At 37.2% G+C, this 19,804-nt stretch overlaps 1 protein-coding gene across 2 annotated transcripts in view; it reads right to left on the bottom strand.

The window, feature by feature from the left end:
* Positions 1 to 19,804, bottom strand: part of LOC110378493 (scavenger receptor class B member 1) — an 86,004-nt gene that overhangs the window by 39,901 nt on the left and 26,299 nt on the right. The window contains exon 2 of one of the 2 annotated variants that reach the window (XM_064042718.1): positions 12,587 to 12,877. In XM_064042718.1, coding sequence (XP_063898788.1) covers positions 12,587 to 12,644 — 58 coding nt within the window. In that variant the 5' untranslated portion in view covers positions 12,645 to 12,877. Of the gene's footprint in view, positions 1 to 311; positions 472 to 12,586; positions 12,878 to 19,804 lie in introns of those variants that run through there. The other variant, XM_064042719.1, reaches the window with a different exon arrangement.

The raw sequence follows: 19,804 nt of genomic DNA, 5'->3' as shown, positions 1-19,804 counted from the left end.
TCTTTAACCAAAAGTAGGTCACAGTTTGTTGTAAAAACTCGCAACTTAAGCGAAACATTGACCACTAATTGCAAACCAAATCGCCAAACAAAGAAAAAAAACTCCAACAGATTTCTTAATCATTACGATTACATCTGAAGGTTGAACACAAATTAGTGAAATTTTCACTCCGAACACCGTTAGAATGCACACATTACAACTATTACCAAAAGGTCGCGCGATTACTCAATATTTAGGCAACACGCAACTTCTAAAACAAAGGGAAATTCGCTAAACTGCACTTAATGCATAAAACTGCAAAAAAAACTCACTTATCTTTCGGTTACACTTCACATATTCAACCATACGTCCGATCGATCGCATGGCCATTGTGAAAATGAGCGAAAAACTAAAATACTTTCCGAAAATTTCAAATTTGGAATTGTTCGCGATTGGAGCACGGCATGACGCGGCCGAATGCGCGTGAGTGACTGGCCGCCGCCACTCGAAACGTTACATTTTACGTTATTCTGTTGTTTTTTTTAGAGTTCCGCAGTTTGTTTTAAGTGACGCGGAAACCGAGACGTGCAAATATGTTCGTTTATTTTCGCTGATTTAATGAACTTGAGATGATATATGAACTAAGTTTGTATGTACTTTCTTTAAAAATTCACAAATATATATACATATTTACATAAATAAACACCTAAAACTAATCTTATGTACTTTCTAAGTATAATAATATCTTGGATACCAATGACCGTGTTTCGGAGGGCACGTAAACTGTAGGTCCCGGCTGACATTTGGACAACGGGTAGTCAGAAGCCAGTAAGTCTGACACCAGTCTAACCAAAAGGTATTGGGTTGTCCGTGCAACTGGGTTGAGGAGATCATATAGGCAGTTGCTCCTTGTGGTACACTGGTACTCAGCTGCATCCGTTTAGACTGGAAGCCGACCCCAACATAGTTGAGAAAATGAAAAGGCTATCCAGATGATGAGATAAAATGTAAACTGTTTTACATAGTGAAGATGACTTCAATTTTAAATCATAAACAATATGAATTAAACTATAAATACAGTATAGCAAGATAATTACTTGTAGCAAACCATAATTATTGGGTCCGTGTCTATAATTACACGGTTGTATGGTAATATATAAAGATCGTCCATTATTTCTTAAATAGGTATCATTAAAATTACGTGTTTTACCCTATAAGTTGATAGAAAAATAGAAAACATTTAAGTATTGGAAAATGGCAACTTTAAATATGTCTCTTGAACCTAGAAACAAACCTATTTTTTTTACAAATATATCAAAACCTGGCAATTGATTATAGCACTTTAACGAAAACAAATGTTGATATTTCATACGTTTCAGCAAAAAAACATGAAATATACATAAACCTTTTCCGGGTTATACAATAATGAGCAAATTAAATTAGCATTTATTACAAAAAAAAATATTAAAGCTACTAAAACAACGGACAAACAACCAAAAACACAGTAGACACAGGTCATATGATTTACTCAGTGGCGTGCACTTGGAGAGGCCTATGTCCAGCAGTGGACTGCGATAGGCTGATATAATGATGATGATGATATGATTTACTGAAATATATTTTTACAACGTCTGTACGGAACCATATCCTTTTCCAAAACTCTACTTAGCCCCTAACAACGAGAAAGATTTATGACATATTAAACTACTCTTTAAACAATATAATAATAATAATGTCGGGACACCTTTTCACACACGGTTGGTTAACCCCATGGTAAGTTATTAATTAACTTGTGTTATGGGTGCTAACGCAACAGATAAACTACATATAGCTACATATATACATATTTATAAATACATATTGTAACACCCAGACCACGGCCAACAAGCATGCTCATCACACAAATGTCGACCGAACCGGGAATCGAACCCGGGACCCCAGGTTCGGCAGTCCGGCATGGTGACCATTGCGCCATCGAGGTCGTCCATACCCGTACACAATAACCGTCATACCACAAAAACTTTTAAACGTCAGTTTAAGTCTTGTCTAAAAAAATGACAGATTATGACGTTGACATATGGTTCATTTTGCAGCCACAATTTTTTTAGACAAGTGTAAAACCGATGTTTAAATTTTTGTAATAAGGCCATATATATATATATACGGAACCAACTCCCAATCTAAAGTACAACGCTTAGCCTCAAATCCGTCTGATATTGGAGTGCGCAACGCTTACTCGATTCACTGGTCGCTATTATACCGACTGTAATACCGAATTGTGTAATGTTAATATACGCTTACTATAATAGTAGGCATCTATACATTTTGTAAATTGTTTGCACTGCCTTGTTGGTCTAGCTGTCGCAAGAGCGGCTGCTGAGCACGAGGTCCCGGGTTCGATTCCCGAGTCGGGCCGGAATCGCTTTGTGGGTTTTAGAAGACTCACAAAGCAGCCCGGAGCCTGGAAGTTGGTGATTGATACACCCGTGTATAGATCTTGCGCCTGATCTCTTTCCGGTCGTGTCGGATTGCCGTCCCATCGCGCTATTAGAGTGAAGGAATAGAGAGTGTACAGTAGTTACGGGAATCAGAAACCAGAAAGTCTTGCTAGGGGGAATCGTGTTGACCAGGTAACTGAGTTAAGAACATCAAATAGGCAGTCGATCCATGTAAAATTCTGGTTCTCAGCTACATCCACTTAAGACTGGAAGCTAACCTAATAATAGTTAGACACTTTTCTTGAAATCTACCAGTCAACGCCAATAGTATCGACGGTTCTTCAAACCATAAAGACAGAATTGTGTTGCTGGGGAGTTTGTTCCACCACTTCTTCTTCCGAGCAATAACACATAGGAAATCGGGCGGCCGTTTTTGAGGCTGTCTTTTGCAAACTTGACCTTTAAAAAGTGCTGATTTTCAGCCTACTTTGAATAAATGACTTTCTATCTTATCTGAATTATCTTGCCCCCCACAAAAGTACTTTGTAAGCTTATGAATGACACATTTCTTCGAAACTCCCAGTCAAAGGAAACAATGACCGAACAATATATCAATTGTGAAGACTCTACCGATTGCAGGAACTGAAAACAATAGCAATTTGATTGAGTTTAACACACGAAGTGACTTCGACTTCCTTATAACCGACTTTATAAGAAGACTGGGCTGTTTTAAATCATTAGTTTCAATCATCATTTGAACATCTTTGGCAGTCGTTACGGGTAGTCAGAAGCCAGTAATCCTGACACCAGTCTTACCATAGGGTATTGGATTGCACGGGTAACTGGGTTGAGGAGATCAGATAGGCAGTCGCTCCTTGTGGCACACAGGTACTCAGCTGCAGCCGGTTAGACTGGAAGCCGACCCCAACATAGTTGGGAAAAGGCTCGGGAGATGATGAGCTCTTCAACGATTCCTCTTATACACAGGTAATTGACCCTGTTATTTTTTACTATAAATCAAAGGTTTTCTATGGCATTGTCTTAGAATATTTTTTTCTATAAAATAGGCGGAGGTCAATTGATCTGACCTACGACTTTTTGCTATTAAAGTAAATAGATTATACACCATGTGGCGAAATATTTGTTTTCTGTGGACGGATTGAGTAAAGCGTGAACAGTTGGTAATTTCACGGTCAAATTGGATAAAACACTAGTAATTTTACACTATTTTCGGTTTGAATCTATACTAATATAATAAAGAGGGAAACACTTTTTTGTTTGTACCCTAAAGGCTTCGAAACTACTGAACCGATTTGAAAATTCTTTCACTGTTGTAAAGCTACACTTTTCCCGAGTAAGTTCCGCGTTGATAAAAAGCCTGTATGTTAAGACGAATTGAATTTAACTAAATCGGTCCAACCGTTTTTGCGTGAAAGAATAACAAACAATCATCCATATATTCTCACAAACATTGACATTTATAATATTAGTAGGATAGTAGGATTTATAATATTAGTAGGAAGTAGGATATAATATTTATCTTTGTACGGGCAGTAGTTCCCACGGGTCGCGAGTGGAATTTCAGGAAAACCGCTGGTTTAATTATAAATAGTATACCTAATACCTATACCTACTTCCAGATATTTTAGGTACTTAAACTTCCAGTAGGTATTAGTAGTTCATCGTCAGTTTTTCCTCTATACTAATGATTCATTTAAATCCTAACCACAAATGAATTAAACTGCTAAATGATCGGAATGTTAATATTTAACCTATTTTGTATACAAACTATGACTAACTGTTTCCTGCGGTTTCAACTGTGACCTTATTTTATTTATTTATTTATTAAAGGTTTACAAACAGCTTCTGTGTAGGAAAAGCTTAAAATACAGTTACTGTTATGACTAGGACTTACACAGTCGCCAATTGTAGGTTAAAAAACATTCACAAAATAAATGATAGTAGACAAACTAGAACATGAATGAGTACTTAGGCAATATTAGAAATAACAACTGAATTATATAAAAACCAAAAATAGAAACGCGTCCCAACACAATTATATTAAAAAAATATATATCAAACTACTTATTAACTAACTACTTAGATTAAGTTCTAGTTTGCCATGGTACCAGGATAAAATATACTACTTACTAGTCGTTTTCCCGCGGTTTCACCCGCATCCCGTGGGAACTACTGCCCGTACCGGGATAAAATATAGCCTATGTTACTCGGGAAGAGTGTAGCTTTCCAACAGTGAAAGAATTTTTCAAATCGGTTCAGTTTCGGAGCCCTTAGAATACCAAGAAAAAAAAAACTCCTCTTATATTAGTAAAGATATTATATCGTAATATTTATACAGTTGTCCAAAGTTTATTTGTTCACATTGACAAACTGTTCAAATTCTTAGTAAATGTGTATTATATGTGTAGCCAAACCTATACAATTCGATGCGGTATTTTATTTAACCACACGTTTAATGTAGTTAAATAATGAACATTTTGTAATCGTATTTAAGCGTATAAACTTGTTATATAACTTTATATAGCTACAGCTAATACGGTACAGTATTCCTGAGTGATATACTGTACCGCTAGTCTAACCAAGGGGTATTGGGTTGCCCGGGTAACTGGGTTGAGGAGGTCAGATAGGGCAGTCGCCTTGTGGCACACTGGTACTCAGCTGCATCCGGCTAGAATGGAAGCCGACCCCAACATAGTTGGGAAAAAGGCTCAGAGGATGATTCTTAAGTGACATGGACAATTTTTTTTCTGGGTGAGGGAAGGTTTTTTCACGGAACACGAATGAAACCGTACATATTAAACCAAGTTCTATGCCGGCTGACTGTTGGCTAAAATACTCAATAACTACTGACCGGATTTTCATACGATTTTCACTTATACATAGAAGAATTTATGAGGAAAGTTTTTACATATGTAGATATAATTTATCTACTCGTGTAAAGTCGTGGTTAGTCGTTGCGACATAGTATAGTAAAACAGACATTTTTGAAGGTCGATTCTATGTCAATTTCCGTTATGTTTTAAGTATCTATTTGTTCTAAACATATGTACACATTATACATATGTATATACCTGTATTTAAATATATCATTTCGTAATTGAACTTAACTAACATCCACCGAAGGTTTTACCCGCGGCTCTTGGGAACTACTCCGCGCACCCGGGTAAAAATCACCTATAGCCTTCCTCAATAAATAGGCTATCTAACACTGCAAGATTTTTTTTTTCAAATCGGTCCAGTAGTTCCTGAGATCAGAGCGTTTTAACAAACATACACTTCAAGAATCTAATTTTAATAATTTCCATGTGCACAGGAATCAAACCCGCGACTTTCACCACACAGCCAAGCTAACCATCATAATTACTAACAACTGAGCAATGTTTAGCTAACCGACTGCGCGAAGAGAGGTATCGCTTTCGTCATCCACCATTAAAACGAAGGCCGTGCTTATTGACCAATACCTACTATAAATATTATTTCGCTTGCTAAATATTAAGATTGAAGTACTCAAAGCTTTTAAAGGTCAAATTATTACGTACCTACGTAGGCCTACTACTAGATAATTTTTTGCCCATCTTATCTTACTAATATTATAAAGATGATAAGTTTGTTTGAACGCGTTAATCTCAGGAACTACTCGACCGATTTCCTGCATTCTTACATTGTTAGATAGCCCATTTATCGAGGAAGGCTGTATGCTACTTTTTATCCAGGTGCGTAAAGTAGTTCCCACTGACTAACTGCTGGAAGTAACTGGTAGATATTTTCAAAAATCGTTACAGTAGAAAATTTTTGCGCGGTTTTTTTTAAATACCATCCTCCGAGCCTTTTCTCAACTATGTTGGGGTCGGCTTCCAGTCTAACCAGATGCAGCTGAGTACCAGTGTGTCACAAGGAGCGACTGCCTATCTGACCTCCTCAACCCACTTACCCGGGCAACCCGATACCCCTTGGTTAAATACACTGCGTGCGTTTTAGAAGACTACTTTTACTTTATAAAACACTTTGTTATAATACATCTAAACGCCTACAAAATAAACATTAGCATTATAACTAAGTTACCAGGCTAAAACCAATTGCTTTTATCAACAGAATTGCTGAGCGCTAGCCGTGACTAACGTTACAAAAAAACGTACATAGAAGAAAGAGACACAAGAATGTGCTAGTTTTCTTTTGTTTTATATCTAGAAAAATATACTATTGTTATCATTTTCTCTCAATTTTTTCTTTGAAAGGATGATTAATTAATTGTGTACGAAGTAAGAATTATCTCAATCTACCTAATCTTATACTTATATAAATAGTCTTACATGCTTAAACTACAGCAGAACGATTTAGAAGAGATAGCCGTTTTCCCGCGATTTCACCGGCGTCCCGTAGAAACTACTGCCTGTACCGGGATAAAATATAGCCTATGTTATTCGGCAAGAGTGTAGCTTTCCAACAGTGAAGAATTTTTCAAATCGGTTCAGTAGTTTCGGAGCCTTTATGGCACAAACAAACTCTTCAGTTTTATAATCCCTACTAACATCCCTACTAATATTATAAATGCGGATGTAACTCTGTCTGTCTGTCTGTGTGTATGTTACGCTTTCACGTTTAAACCACTGAACTGACTTTGATAAAATTTGGTACAGAAATAGAGTTAACTTTGAGAAAGAACATAGGATAGTTTTTATCCCGGACTTTTGATGAATTCTCTTGGAAACGCGGTATAAGAAGCCGCGGGCGGAAGCTAGAATTACTACATATGTATATGTAGACATTGCTGGCTTATATAAAACGTCTCAACTATAAATCCGTATAAAAACTCTTGTCAAAAACACTACAAGTAGTTTCTCATTGAGTTTCAAGTAGAACGAGTTTACAAAGTCACGTCCTGAGGAAGTGACGGCGTACAAAGTTCACTTGCTCGACTCAAGAGCAAACATTCGTATGTGAAACTTGTCGTTTTTGAAAATGTTATGTAAAACTGCTTTGGTTATGTTATAAAGAGGTATTTTGTGTCTGTTTAAATGTGTGAAGATTGTCCTCAAATCATAATACTTAGCCTGGTTTCGGATAGCACGATAAACTGTAGGTCCCGGCTGTCATTTGAACATCTTTGGCAGTCGTTACGGGTACTTAGTCAGAAGCACAAATCTGACAACCAGTCTTACAAAGGATTATGGACTTATCAGGGTATCTGGGTTGAGGAGGCTAGATAGGCGGTCACTCCTTGTGGCATACTGGTACTCAGCTGCACCCGGTATCCTGGAAGCCGACCCCAACATAGTTGGGAAAATGGTGAATATAGTGTAAAGTAGCTCGTCCCGAACTGTGTCTGTCTATTCAAAACTCTTGAACTATTTGATCCAATATGATGGAAATTATGCAACTTATCTGTACTAATAGGTATTGTAAAGAGGAAAACTTTGTTTTAAGCCATTAGAACGCTACATTATCTGCGACTAACATACGCTATATTTTATCCCGGCCCGGGCAGTAGTTCCCACGGGATGCAGGTGAAACCGGGGGAAAACGGCTAGTAGACTATAAACTAAGGAATCTACCAAACCCACAAGTTTTTAACCCACGTCATACGAAGATTAACAAATGATCATTTAACGAGTTGATTGAACTAATTCGATCGCGCCCAATTCTTGTACAATTAACTAATCGACAAATTAATAATTACTTATAAATTAATAGTTAAATTCTAGTTTATTTAATTACTTAAGTGCTAGTTTTATTATCGATTTTAAGTATTTTATCCTTGAACTTGGATTAATCGTTTCTACCAAAAAAACGTTTCTGCAAAAAGTTTGTGAATGATAACCTAAAGGCACCATCTTGTAGAGTCCAAAATACAATTCAAAATTAATTTACCTCTAATTCAAGACATAGTTGGGGAAAAGGGTAGACAGCTGACGAAAATTCCATCACACTAATATTATAAAGCTGAAAAGTAACTATTTGTTTCTTTTTTTATTCTAAGTAACAAAAAAAACAAATTAAGTGTTAGATAGCCCATTTATCGAGGCACGCTATAGACTACTTTTTATCCTAGTACGGGAAGTAATTAATACCCACGAGACGCTCACAAAAAATTTTGCAGAATCGAATAACCATTAAACTAAACACAAAATCATAATCATCATCATCCTCCTGCCCTTATCCCAATTTTATTTGGGGTCGGCGCAGCAGGTTTTCTCCTTCTATACTCTTCTATCTGCTGTCATCTCACAAGCAACATCCTTTCTTACCATATCTACTTTCACACAATCCATACTCACATAGACTTCCTCACTCATAAAGTCCTCCCAAAACTTCTCCTTTACACTCGCCTCGCATGTTTTCTTCATCCACACTCTTCTATCTGCCGTCATCTCACAAGCAACACCTCACAATACGAATTCACGATGTCAATGAAACAGCCAACAAAAAAAGTGTATTACTACAATAAGTTACATCATACCTATTGAATGCATTGTTACAGGCGCTGGGAAGATGCTCTGGTATGCACTATTGCATACAAGAATGATAGGAAGTTACGAAATGCAAGCGACGGATGCAAAGGTGCAAGATTTTCACACGCATTCCTATAGTTAACGATGGTGTTTTATGCGATTTCAATAATCTATCCGGCCGTGCTCTCGCTGTGGCGGCATATTGGGCTGACAAAGTGTAGTCTCACTATAAGACATGTCATCGACACGAAAGAAGAAGAATAATCTATCAATGTGTTTCGGATGGCACGTTAAACTGAGGTCCCGGCTGTTTGAACATCCTTGGCAGTCGTTACAGGTAGTCAGGAGCCAGTAAGTCTGACACCAGTCTAACCAAGGGGTATTGGGTTGCCCGGGTAACTGGGTTGAGGGGGTCAGATAGGGCAGTCGCTTCTTGTAAAGTACTGTTACTCAGCTCCATTCCAGTTAGACTGGAAGCCGACCCCTACATAGTTGGGAATAAGGCTCGGAGGATGATGAATAATCTATTAATGAATTGCTTACTAAAGATAGAATTTTAAACCCAGACTAATGGCTTTCAAGCCAATTGTCGGTCGCAGCGGCTGTTCTCATATAAGGAGATCAGCCAGCTGCGCAGGACATATTATAGTGCACGAGCATTTGCTTGGACACAGGTGCACTCACTATTCCTTCACTCTCATAGCGCGATGGGACGACAATCCGACACGACCGGAAAGAGATAAGGCGCAGGACCGACATTTACGTGCTCTCCGATGCACGGGTGTATCAATAAGAAAAAGTACGAGTAGGTACCTATTCTCCATCTTGGAATACAAATATATGACATAACAAATACATATGTAGATGTAGTACATAACTGATAATTTTAAGAAACCTTATAAGGTACGTTCAAATACGCAGAAGGACGTTATTTTAGATACTCATCTTACATTGCTTGTAATATTTTTTCCTTGACAATATTTGGTTTGTTTTTTGCAATACTTTTTGTTCTTATGTTTAGTCTTATCATGATAATGATGATTTATTTTGTTTGACATCAGTGATTGTGAATTCTTGTCATATCTGCATATGAACTTTGTTTTTGGTAACTATTTTCTTTTGCCCGATGAAATAAAAGGAACTTGAAAGGGTATTTTAAGTTTATACTGTGTAGCTTCGTTGCTTATAAATCATCATCTGCCGAGCCTTTTCCCAATTATATTGGGGTCCGTTTCCAGTCTCACTGGATGCAGCTGAGTACCAGTGTGCAACATGGAGCGACTGCCTATCTTACCTCCTCAAACCAGTTACCCGGGCAACCCAGTACCCTTTTAAAAGACTGGTTGTCAGACTGTCTGGCTTCTGATTACCCGTAACGACTGCCAAAGTGACGGCAAGCTTTCTTATATCCTTTTCTATCTTTCTTATGTAGGTTTATACTTATGTATAGTGCCTTTCTGTTAATTTTTTAAATATACTGACTCATCTTTCATCTTTTGAATATGATTTAATCAAGCTGGTGAAATTGACAGGATTTACATATTTCTTATACTTACTTAATAAAACAAGTGAGGTCATCAATATCGTTGAATATTTAAAAATTAAAACTTTGCCAACTGGCAAAAAACTTTCAGAACCGTTTTCACAACTAGATTTTATTCCAGATGCTTCAGAATATACTTGAATACTGAAGAAAGTGTTGTTATTTCTGAATAATTAACTTGATTAAGAAAGAATCTTTTTAGTACGAAATCAATTGGTTTCAATTATAGTGAGTCACTTGCGAAAATGAATATCATTTATTCTATTTCGTCTCCTTCTTAGCGTGTATCCCTTCTTGTATCTTAAATGAATACCTATTTAAATGATAAAATTATATTTATTTTGCATGTAGGTTGTAAACAACACTTTTACACGTCAATTTGATAAAGTCAGATTCTTTCATCATCATCGTCTCAGGCGGCGGACGTCCACTGCTGAACATAGGCCTCCCCCTTAGATCTCCACAGATACCTGTTGGAGGCGACCTGCATGAGCCAGATTCTTTGGTTGTCCTCTTCCACTATACCTAATCCACGTTTATACATAATACCTTCTGATAGGATATGTTTGTAACTTGTAACACGCTAAACGAATTCTGATGAAACTTGGCAGTAACATAGCTAATAAATCAGAATAAATAGACCACTTTTTATCAGGATGCGGTAAGTTGTTTCCTCATGAAACTGCTCGAGGAAGGCTTGGCTATACGTATAATAATGAGGAAACATTTGTTTGTTTGTTTGTACCCAAAGGCTCCGAATCTACTGAACCGATTTAAAAAATTATTTCACTGTTCGAAAACTACACTCTTCCCGAGTAACATAGGCTATATTTTATCTCGATACACGCAGTAATTCCCACGTGAAACCGCTAGAGGAATTCTTGTAGTTTATAAACTAAATATTTTTCCTCATAGATATGATGACTCAAAAAGTCTACTCTTAGACACGCCTTTCACCAAACACACCTGCTTACTAAACATAGGTATTAAATTCCCATTTAATTTCCATTCCATGTCTATTGCCTTCAAATAACCTTATTTCAAAGTCCAACTTAGGAATTTCGAGTGGGAATTTCCCATAGACACTTTATGTAAGTTGATCATCGAACTTAGAACTCTATGGTACCTAAGGCTTATTTACTTTAAACTTATAAACTTGAACGTGAAAACTCATAGTAAACAATGTTTTGAGAAGTATGTCGTCGTCGAACTTGGGTTCCTAGGTAGTATATTAAAACTGTTCCTGTTTTCTATGAAGAATGTTGTTCTAAGAAAATATGAAGTTTACACTGTACCTAGGTGAAATTGGGCCATATGGTATGTACTTATTATATACTGCCTGAAAGTTTTCACCAATAGATAAATTGTTCCAGATGAAAGTCTTTATAATTTATACCCGTACAAAAGGTGGTAATTAATAAACCTACCACAATATCGCATACATCACCCTTAGATTCACTGAAGAGAATGGCATTAAGGCCGACTTTGTAATAGAACCTATTAGGTATTGCATAAAGTTGAAATTAATAAATAGCCGATGGCCGATATAGCCTATATTTGCCCTTTCTTATACATTATTGCAAGGAGATTCTTGTACCTAAAGACATCTAGAAAATTTAGGAAACTTTACACAACTGTCAATCATTTGACATATGTCAACTAGTTAAAATAAAAAATGGCTGCTTCCATTGACGAAGGTGTCCTATAATAAGTACGTATGTATGCCAAGCACGAGTATCTACATACATATACATACATATACATAACTATTCATAATGTCAACGTTGACATACCAAGTACCAACAAACGTCACTAGGTACAGACAAATTCCAAAGTTTATGTGTGTTTGAGAGTTCACATCGCAAACTGCTAGACTGGTTTCGGTAAAATGGAGAAGTAGAAAAAATATTTCGGTCTGACTGAGGTCGGTTTTGAAGTTTAGATGTCCTTTTTATGCAAAATTGTTGTTAAAAACTAGTTAGAAACAGGCTTAAGCAGTTATTTTTAATTCAACCGCTATATTATTAGCATATCGGTATCGAAACAGCCAAAATCACCATAAGTCACAGCACAGAAAAAACCTATTACACAAAAAAAACACATATACCTAAGTACTAAAAACAAGTTTAAAGAAAAAAAGCTCAAATCATACTTACACCACTTCCTCAAAAAAGCGCTCGTAAGCTTCGCACACAACTTATCACGACCTTGCATATTTACGGAATTAATTTACAACAAACAAACAAAAAAAACTAAAAAATAAACCCGCGAAATTTTTCCGAGAAAAATTCACTAGCACCCCACTAACACTCGCGCATTGCTTCACTTCACTGCACTTTTTTATCCATTTATTATTTTAATTCGTAGCACGTCTGGCCCGCGCGGCTTCTAGGTCTCGACTGACGCTCTTCAAGTCCAGAGCGTCGCGACTCTTGCGCGTACGCAGCCTGCAAACAAGATATTATTGAGAAAAATACACGTTATATGTTTGTGACGCGGCTTTGCTTGCGTGTAGGTAAAAGGGTGAGCCCTTGACATCTGTGTGACCCTTAGAGTAAGGAAGGGCCTTCGATTAAAACTTTAAGAGCAAAGATAATGAGGAATCTGTTATTTATTAAAGGTTGTTTAACTGTTGTTTTTTGTGAAAGAGCAACTGGACATAATTAAACATAACTGAATTAAAATTTTTGATCAACTTCCTAGAATTTCTTAAAAATTGCCAGGGATATATAATACCTACAACCTACATTCATTTGCTTTCTCAATCTTATCGTCTTAAATCTATTATGGTTAAAGATATTTACAAAATTGCAGTGAACATCATCCTCCGAGCCTTTTTTCCCAATCATGTTGGGTCGGCTTCCAGTCTAACCGGATTCAGCTGAGTACCAGCGCTTTACAAGAAGCGACTGCCTATCTGACCTCCTCAACCCAGTAACCCGGGCAACACGATATCCCTTGGTTAGACTGGTATCAAACTTACTGGCTTCTGACTACCCGTAACGACTGCCAATGATGTTCAATGACAGCCGGGACCTACAAAATTGCGGTGAACATCGTTCATTTATCGATATTTTGACTAGGTTCATAATACTATCAGAAAGATACCTATATTTTTTCGTTCCATGCTCCAAGAACACAATATTCAATTCTTTAAACCAAGGAACTTCATTCAGTATAAAAAACTAGTACCACGTGGTAAACAGCGGTAGTCAAAAAAACTAGATCAATGAAAAAGTCTAAATAGAAAAAACAGTTGAAAATAAATACAATAAGTTCATTGACCACAGTCACGTAGGATTCTAACCAGAGCTAATATAATTATCTAAAGAGTGCTAATAATTTGCAGTTATTGTGGGTAAAGAACCAACCTCTCAAGTATGAGTGTGGTTCGATTCCAGGTCAGGCAAGTACCAATGCAACTTTTCTATGTTTGTATGTACTTTCTAAGTATATCTTGGACACCAATGACTGTGTTTCGGATGGCACATTAAGCTGTAGGCCCCGGCTGTCATTTGAACATCTTTGGCAGTCTTTAGTCAGAAGCTAGTAAGTCTGACACCAGTCTAACCAAGGGGTATTGGATTGCCCGGGTAACTGGGTTGAGGAGGTCAGATAGGCAGTCGCTCCTTGTAAAACACAAGTACTTAGCTACACCCGGTTAGACTGGAAGCCGACCCCTGAATTCTTTATAACTACTGCCCGTACCGGGATAAAATATAGCCTACGTTACTCGGGAAGAGTGTAGCTTTCCAACAGTGGAAGAATTTTTCAAATCGTTTCATTACTTTCGGAGCTTTTAAGGTACAAACAAACAGACATACAGAAAATGTTGTCTCTGTATTATATTAGTAGTTATAGATAAATAAAATCGGCCTGCAATGTGTATAAAATAGCGTAATAGTATATCGATTATAAAGTATCAAGGCTACCTTATAGAACAAGTTTGTATTTTTTTCTCGAATTCAAGATGGCGTCTTGATGATTTTTTACCGCAATTTACAAAGGTTACAACATAAATTATCGCTTATCGACTATTTTTCCTTGATTGCGTTTTAATAGTGATATAATTACTGATATTTTAATCTAATTTAGGATTAATTTTGAGATTTACGTCGAAATATGTTTAGTTAAAGGTACCTATGTATGTGTTTCTGGGTAACTGGGTTGTGGAGATCAGATAGGCAGTCGCTCCTTGTAATGTACCACTAATTTTAAGGTTCCTAAAGGGGAAAATTGGGACTCTATTAATTAGATTTCAATATCCTTCTGTCACCAGGCTGTGTCTCATGAACCGTGATAGTTAGACAGTTTAAATTTTCACAGATGTATGTATTTATGTTGTTGCTATAACAACAAATACATACTGAAAGCCTAAGTAAGATGTTAATACATATTTTAAGGGGTTTCTTTACAACCATCGTGATTTTTTTACATTTTTATATGCAGATAATGGTAAGGAAAGGTCGACTCGCATTTTGCCGGTTTAGACTGGTTTTCGTCCCCAAAATAAGAAGGAAAACCCTAATTATTTAAAGTTTATTTATTATGCTATCTATACTAATATAATACAGAGGTAACTTTATTTGTATCTACCGTGAGGGCTCCGAAAAATTATTTCACGGTTGTAAAGCTACACTCTTCCCCAGTAACATAGGCTATATTTTATCCCGGTACGGGCAGTAGTTCCCACGGGACGCGGGTGAAATCGTGGGAAATTGCTAGAATCCAAATCAAATCTAGCTTTTTCGATATACCAGTCTGTTTACCTTTTAATAATACTTATAATCAGTTAGCGACCTGTTTTATTTAGAAACCTGATTATTAGCAATACTCAATTCCATATGAATAATTTAATGAGTAATAATAGTAGATACTAATTTATATAACACTAGGTCTTTCCCCGCGGTTTCTCTTACGTCCCTGTTTTCACAACTGGGAAAAATCCAACTCCTATGGGAAGTCAATTACAAAGTCACCTATGTGCTTTCTAAACTATCCGTGTGGCCATTTTCATATAAATCAGTTCAGTAGCTTAGGCGTGAAAGCTCGACAGATAGACACACGGACACATCATCATCAGCCTATCGCAGTCCACTGCTGGACATAGGCCTCTCCAAGTGCACGCCACTGAGATCGATTTTCGGCTTCTCGCATAATTATTTTTGGACACATAATTATTTTATACTAGGTATTTTTAGGATTACGAATATTTTATCATCAATTTTATGAAATGCAGGCTTTCATGATAAATCAACGAGATACAATTGTAATAAGATGAGAAGCTGAGAGATAAATCAGTTTTGATCTTATTATCTCTGCAACTACTGAACACAATCTATAAATATAGTGTGTTGTCATTGTGTATTTATAGAGATGGTTGATGAAATGCCCTTATAATCTACAATTTTACACTAATAGAAAAACTAAACTAAAAAGAAGTTCCCATGGAATCCAAATAAAATCGAATACGATATTCTAGACATACATATTATTTGATGTCTAAAATTATTGCAGTAGGTAATAGAGTAAATAGGTAACAATATCTCAAAAATAATTTCATCCTCCGAGCCTTGTCCCAATCATGTTGGGGTCGGCTTCCAGTCTAACCGGATTCAGCTGAGTACCAGTGTGCCACAAGGAGCAACTGCCCTATCTGACCCCCTCAACCCAGTTACCCGGGCAACCCAATACCCTTTGGTTAGACTGGTGTCAGACTTACTGGCTTCTGACTACACGTAACAACTGCCAAGGATGTTCAATGACAGCCGGGACCTACAGTTTAACGTGCCATCCGAAACACAGCCAATGGTGTCTAAGATATACTTAGAAAGTACATACAAACTTAGAAAAGTTGCATTGGTACTTGCCTGACCTGGGATCGAACCCGCGCCCTCGTACTTGAGGTTGGTCCTTTACCCACTAGGCCACCACGACTTTCAAAAATAATTTATTAAAGATTTTTTTTTAACATAAATAATGAACTTATAATACAAAAAACACTAATATCAACTAATTAACAATACTTGATTTCCTTGGAACCTTGATTTTGAGATAAATATCACAATTTAATTTAGTCATAAATTAAAATGCTTCAAATCATTTCTGGCTTTTGAAATAACTTTTAACACTCTATAATTATTAAAATTTGCATTTCCTTGTGTTAATAAGACCTTCAATAATAATTAATTAATGCTCTAGGACAACTATCGGTTTTCCCACAGTTTCACCCGCGTCCCGTGGGAACTACTGCCCGTACTGGGATAAAATGTAGCCTATGTTACTCGGGAAGAGTGTAGCTTTCCAACAGTAAAAGAATTTTTCAAATCGGTTCAGTAGCTTAGAAGCCTTTAGGGTCTAACTAACAAAACGTTTTCTCTTTATTATATTTTTATAGATGAAAGCGTAACAGAAAGACAGACATACACAGTTACTTTCGCAATTAATCGTTCGTATTCGTAATCGTTAATATTAGTAGGGATACAGACAGACACATTGGAACATCTTTGGCAGTCGTTACGGGTAGTCAGAAGCCGGAAAGCCTGACAACCATGGGGTATTAAATTGCTCGGGTAACTAGGTTGAGGAGGTCATATAGACTGTCGCTCCATGTGGCCCACTGGTACTCAGCTGCATCCAGTTAGACTCGAAACTGGCCCCTTCTTTTATACTACGACCTAATTAAAAATCCCTATTTTTTCTTTTTTTGAAACTATCGTGGGTAAGACAAAGCCACACGGATCGATCTATCATAAGGATAAGCAACGTTTAGCGCAATCGCTAAGGTTTAGAAAGAATTTTCAATAGTGTCCCGAGCCTTTTCCCAACTATGTCGGAGCCGGCTTCCAGTCTAACCGGATGCAGCTGAGTACCAGTGTGCCACAAGGAGCGACTGTCAAGCAATTTTCAATATTGTCATAAAATCCATAATCCATTAACAACAAATCCTAGGAAACAAACGCACAGACAGCCAACCGTATCGTAATAGCAAAAACACATACGATTATATCTACTCAACCCCGAAAACTAAAAAGCGTAAAGATACAGCAAAATACAAGGCAAAATAACCCTTATTTCTTACGTATAAAGTTGACAATCATTTGCTCGTATTTGTGTATAACTTTCACATCGGTTATGTTGTAATATGACATAAGAAGGTTTTCATATTATGTATCAAAAGTAGGACGCAGTATTTGGCTTACTTATACCGATTTTATTAATACAGTGCGCTCATTAAAATCTATATTTGTAAAGCTTAAAAAAGTGGTTTTTGTTTCGTTTGTTTGTGTGTGTTTTTTGAGGTAGGAAACTACTGAACCGCTGGCAGATAACCTGTCTTGAATTATGTAAACCTTTATCCTTATGCTGACTAATATTTTAAATACAATATGAGTTTGTTTTAAACTTAAACGCGCTAATCCCTTGCAATACTGGTCTTGATTTGAAAAATTGTTTCAGTTTTAAACGGCCCATTTAGCTATGACTTATTTTTTATCCAGGTGCGTATAATAGCGCACTCGGGATGAAATCGAAACTGGGTGAAACAACTAGTATAATGTAGCGAACATGAAACCCAAAATGTTTGTCTACATTTTATCTCTTAGCTTTAGAAACGAATCAAAGTACCTAATGCAAAATTTATAAGTTCCTAAATCTATTCATAGAATTCCAGCTCGTTTAATTGCTAAACCATTATATTTTAATGAGGTATGACGTATCAGTCGTTACGTCAAAACAAATGAATCACAATTGTAGAAAGTTTTCACACTTCACACCAATCGTTTGTGAATTATAAATGAATGTAGAAAGTCTAAAGTTCGAGGTGCGAGAAAATTTTGTACTTGTCAAATATATTTGCCTTTGAAACATGGACTATAAAGTCTGAAATCACCAACCCGCATTGATCAAGCGTGGTGATTAACGCTCAATCCTTCTCTGTGTGAGAGGAGGCCGCAGCCCAGCGGTGGGACGATAACAAGGCTCTACCGTAGTAACTTTTCAGTAATCTGTGGCTCTACTTACTTCACAATTGTGATTCATCTTCCTAGATTTTCCAGCTTCCAGTCTAACCGGATACAGCTGAGTACCAGTGTGTCACAAGGAGCAACTGCCTATCTGAACTTTTCAACCCAGTTACGTACAACCTGATACCCTTTTGATACCTTTCTGGCTTCTTACTACCCGTAACGACTGCCAAAGATGTTCCAACGACAGCCGGTACCCAACAATTTAGCGTGCCCCAAATACTACCAGATTTTGAATAGTGACCTCCTCAATCCAGTTTCAGACAATCTAATACTCCTAAGTTAGACTGGTTATCAGCCTTTTTCCCTGTGAACACCCCTAACAACTGCCAAAGATGTTCAAACGACCACCAGGACCCAACCTAACGTGCCCCAAACACAACTAAGTTCCACATAGACCTATTGAAGTTAAACGTCACAGCCCATTTCATCACCACGAGGAAACGCGAAGCATCCTCCCACCGGATGAACTGAACTGCAAATTATCTATAATTATGGACAATGTAGCAATATTTGACTCGTTGCGCTATTCCTGAAGCCACAGGTTGGGTTTCGCAAAGCCACTGAAAATCCAGGATGTTAGGAGTATCAACTAAGGTTTTGAAGTACCTGCTTATTGGAGAAATGCCCCATTTTTGATGTACTAGATACCTAGTTCACCATCATCTCCCGAGCCTTTTTCCAACTATGTTGGGGTCGGCTTCCAGTCTAACCGGATGCAGCTGAGTACCAGTGTGCCACAAGGAGCGACTGCCTATCTGAGCTCCTCAACCTAGTTACACGGGCAATCCAATACGCCCTTGGTACTACTGGTGTCAGACTTACTGGCTTCTGACTACCCGTAACGACTGCCAAGGATGTTTAATGACAGTCGGGACCTACAGGTTGAGGAGATCAGATAGGCAGTCGCTCTAAGTAAACACAGGTATTGCTGACCTCAACATGGTTGGGAAATGACTAGGCTGATGATGATGAATATTGTTTATCTACAGTTAAGTGTTTACCAATGGGGTATAGGAACCTATAATGACCTCATGATATAGTTGAACAAGGAAATAACTAGTGTACCTTATAATAGGGTTTACGGAAGCCAGAGAGAGCGTATATAGACTATATTTATCAATATTAATATCAAGACATACGATATGATTGTTTATGTTCAACTTGTGAAGAAGTTCAATGGAGAAGTTATTATTAATTGTAATATGACAATACGATATTGTGTGCTTTGTTAACTATAGGTAGCTTAACCCTGTTGGCGCAATGGTCACCATGGACTGAGAACAGAGGATCCTGCATTCGATTCCCTATCAAACACCAATTGAAGAAAGCTGGACTTTAAAATAGACA

Source organism: Helicoverpa armigera, chromosome 29, assembly GCF_030705265.1.
Source record: "Helicoverpa armigera isolate CAAS_96S chromosome 29, ASM3070526v1, whole genome shotgun sequence".
In the NCBI taxonomy this organism is placed as follows: Eukaryota; Metazoa; Arthropoda; class Insecta; order Lepidoptera; family Noctuidae; genus Helicoverpa; species Helicoverpa armigera.
This window is presented reverse-complemented; position numbering and strand designations above follow the sequence as displayed.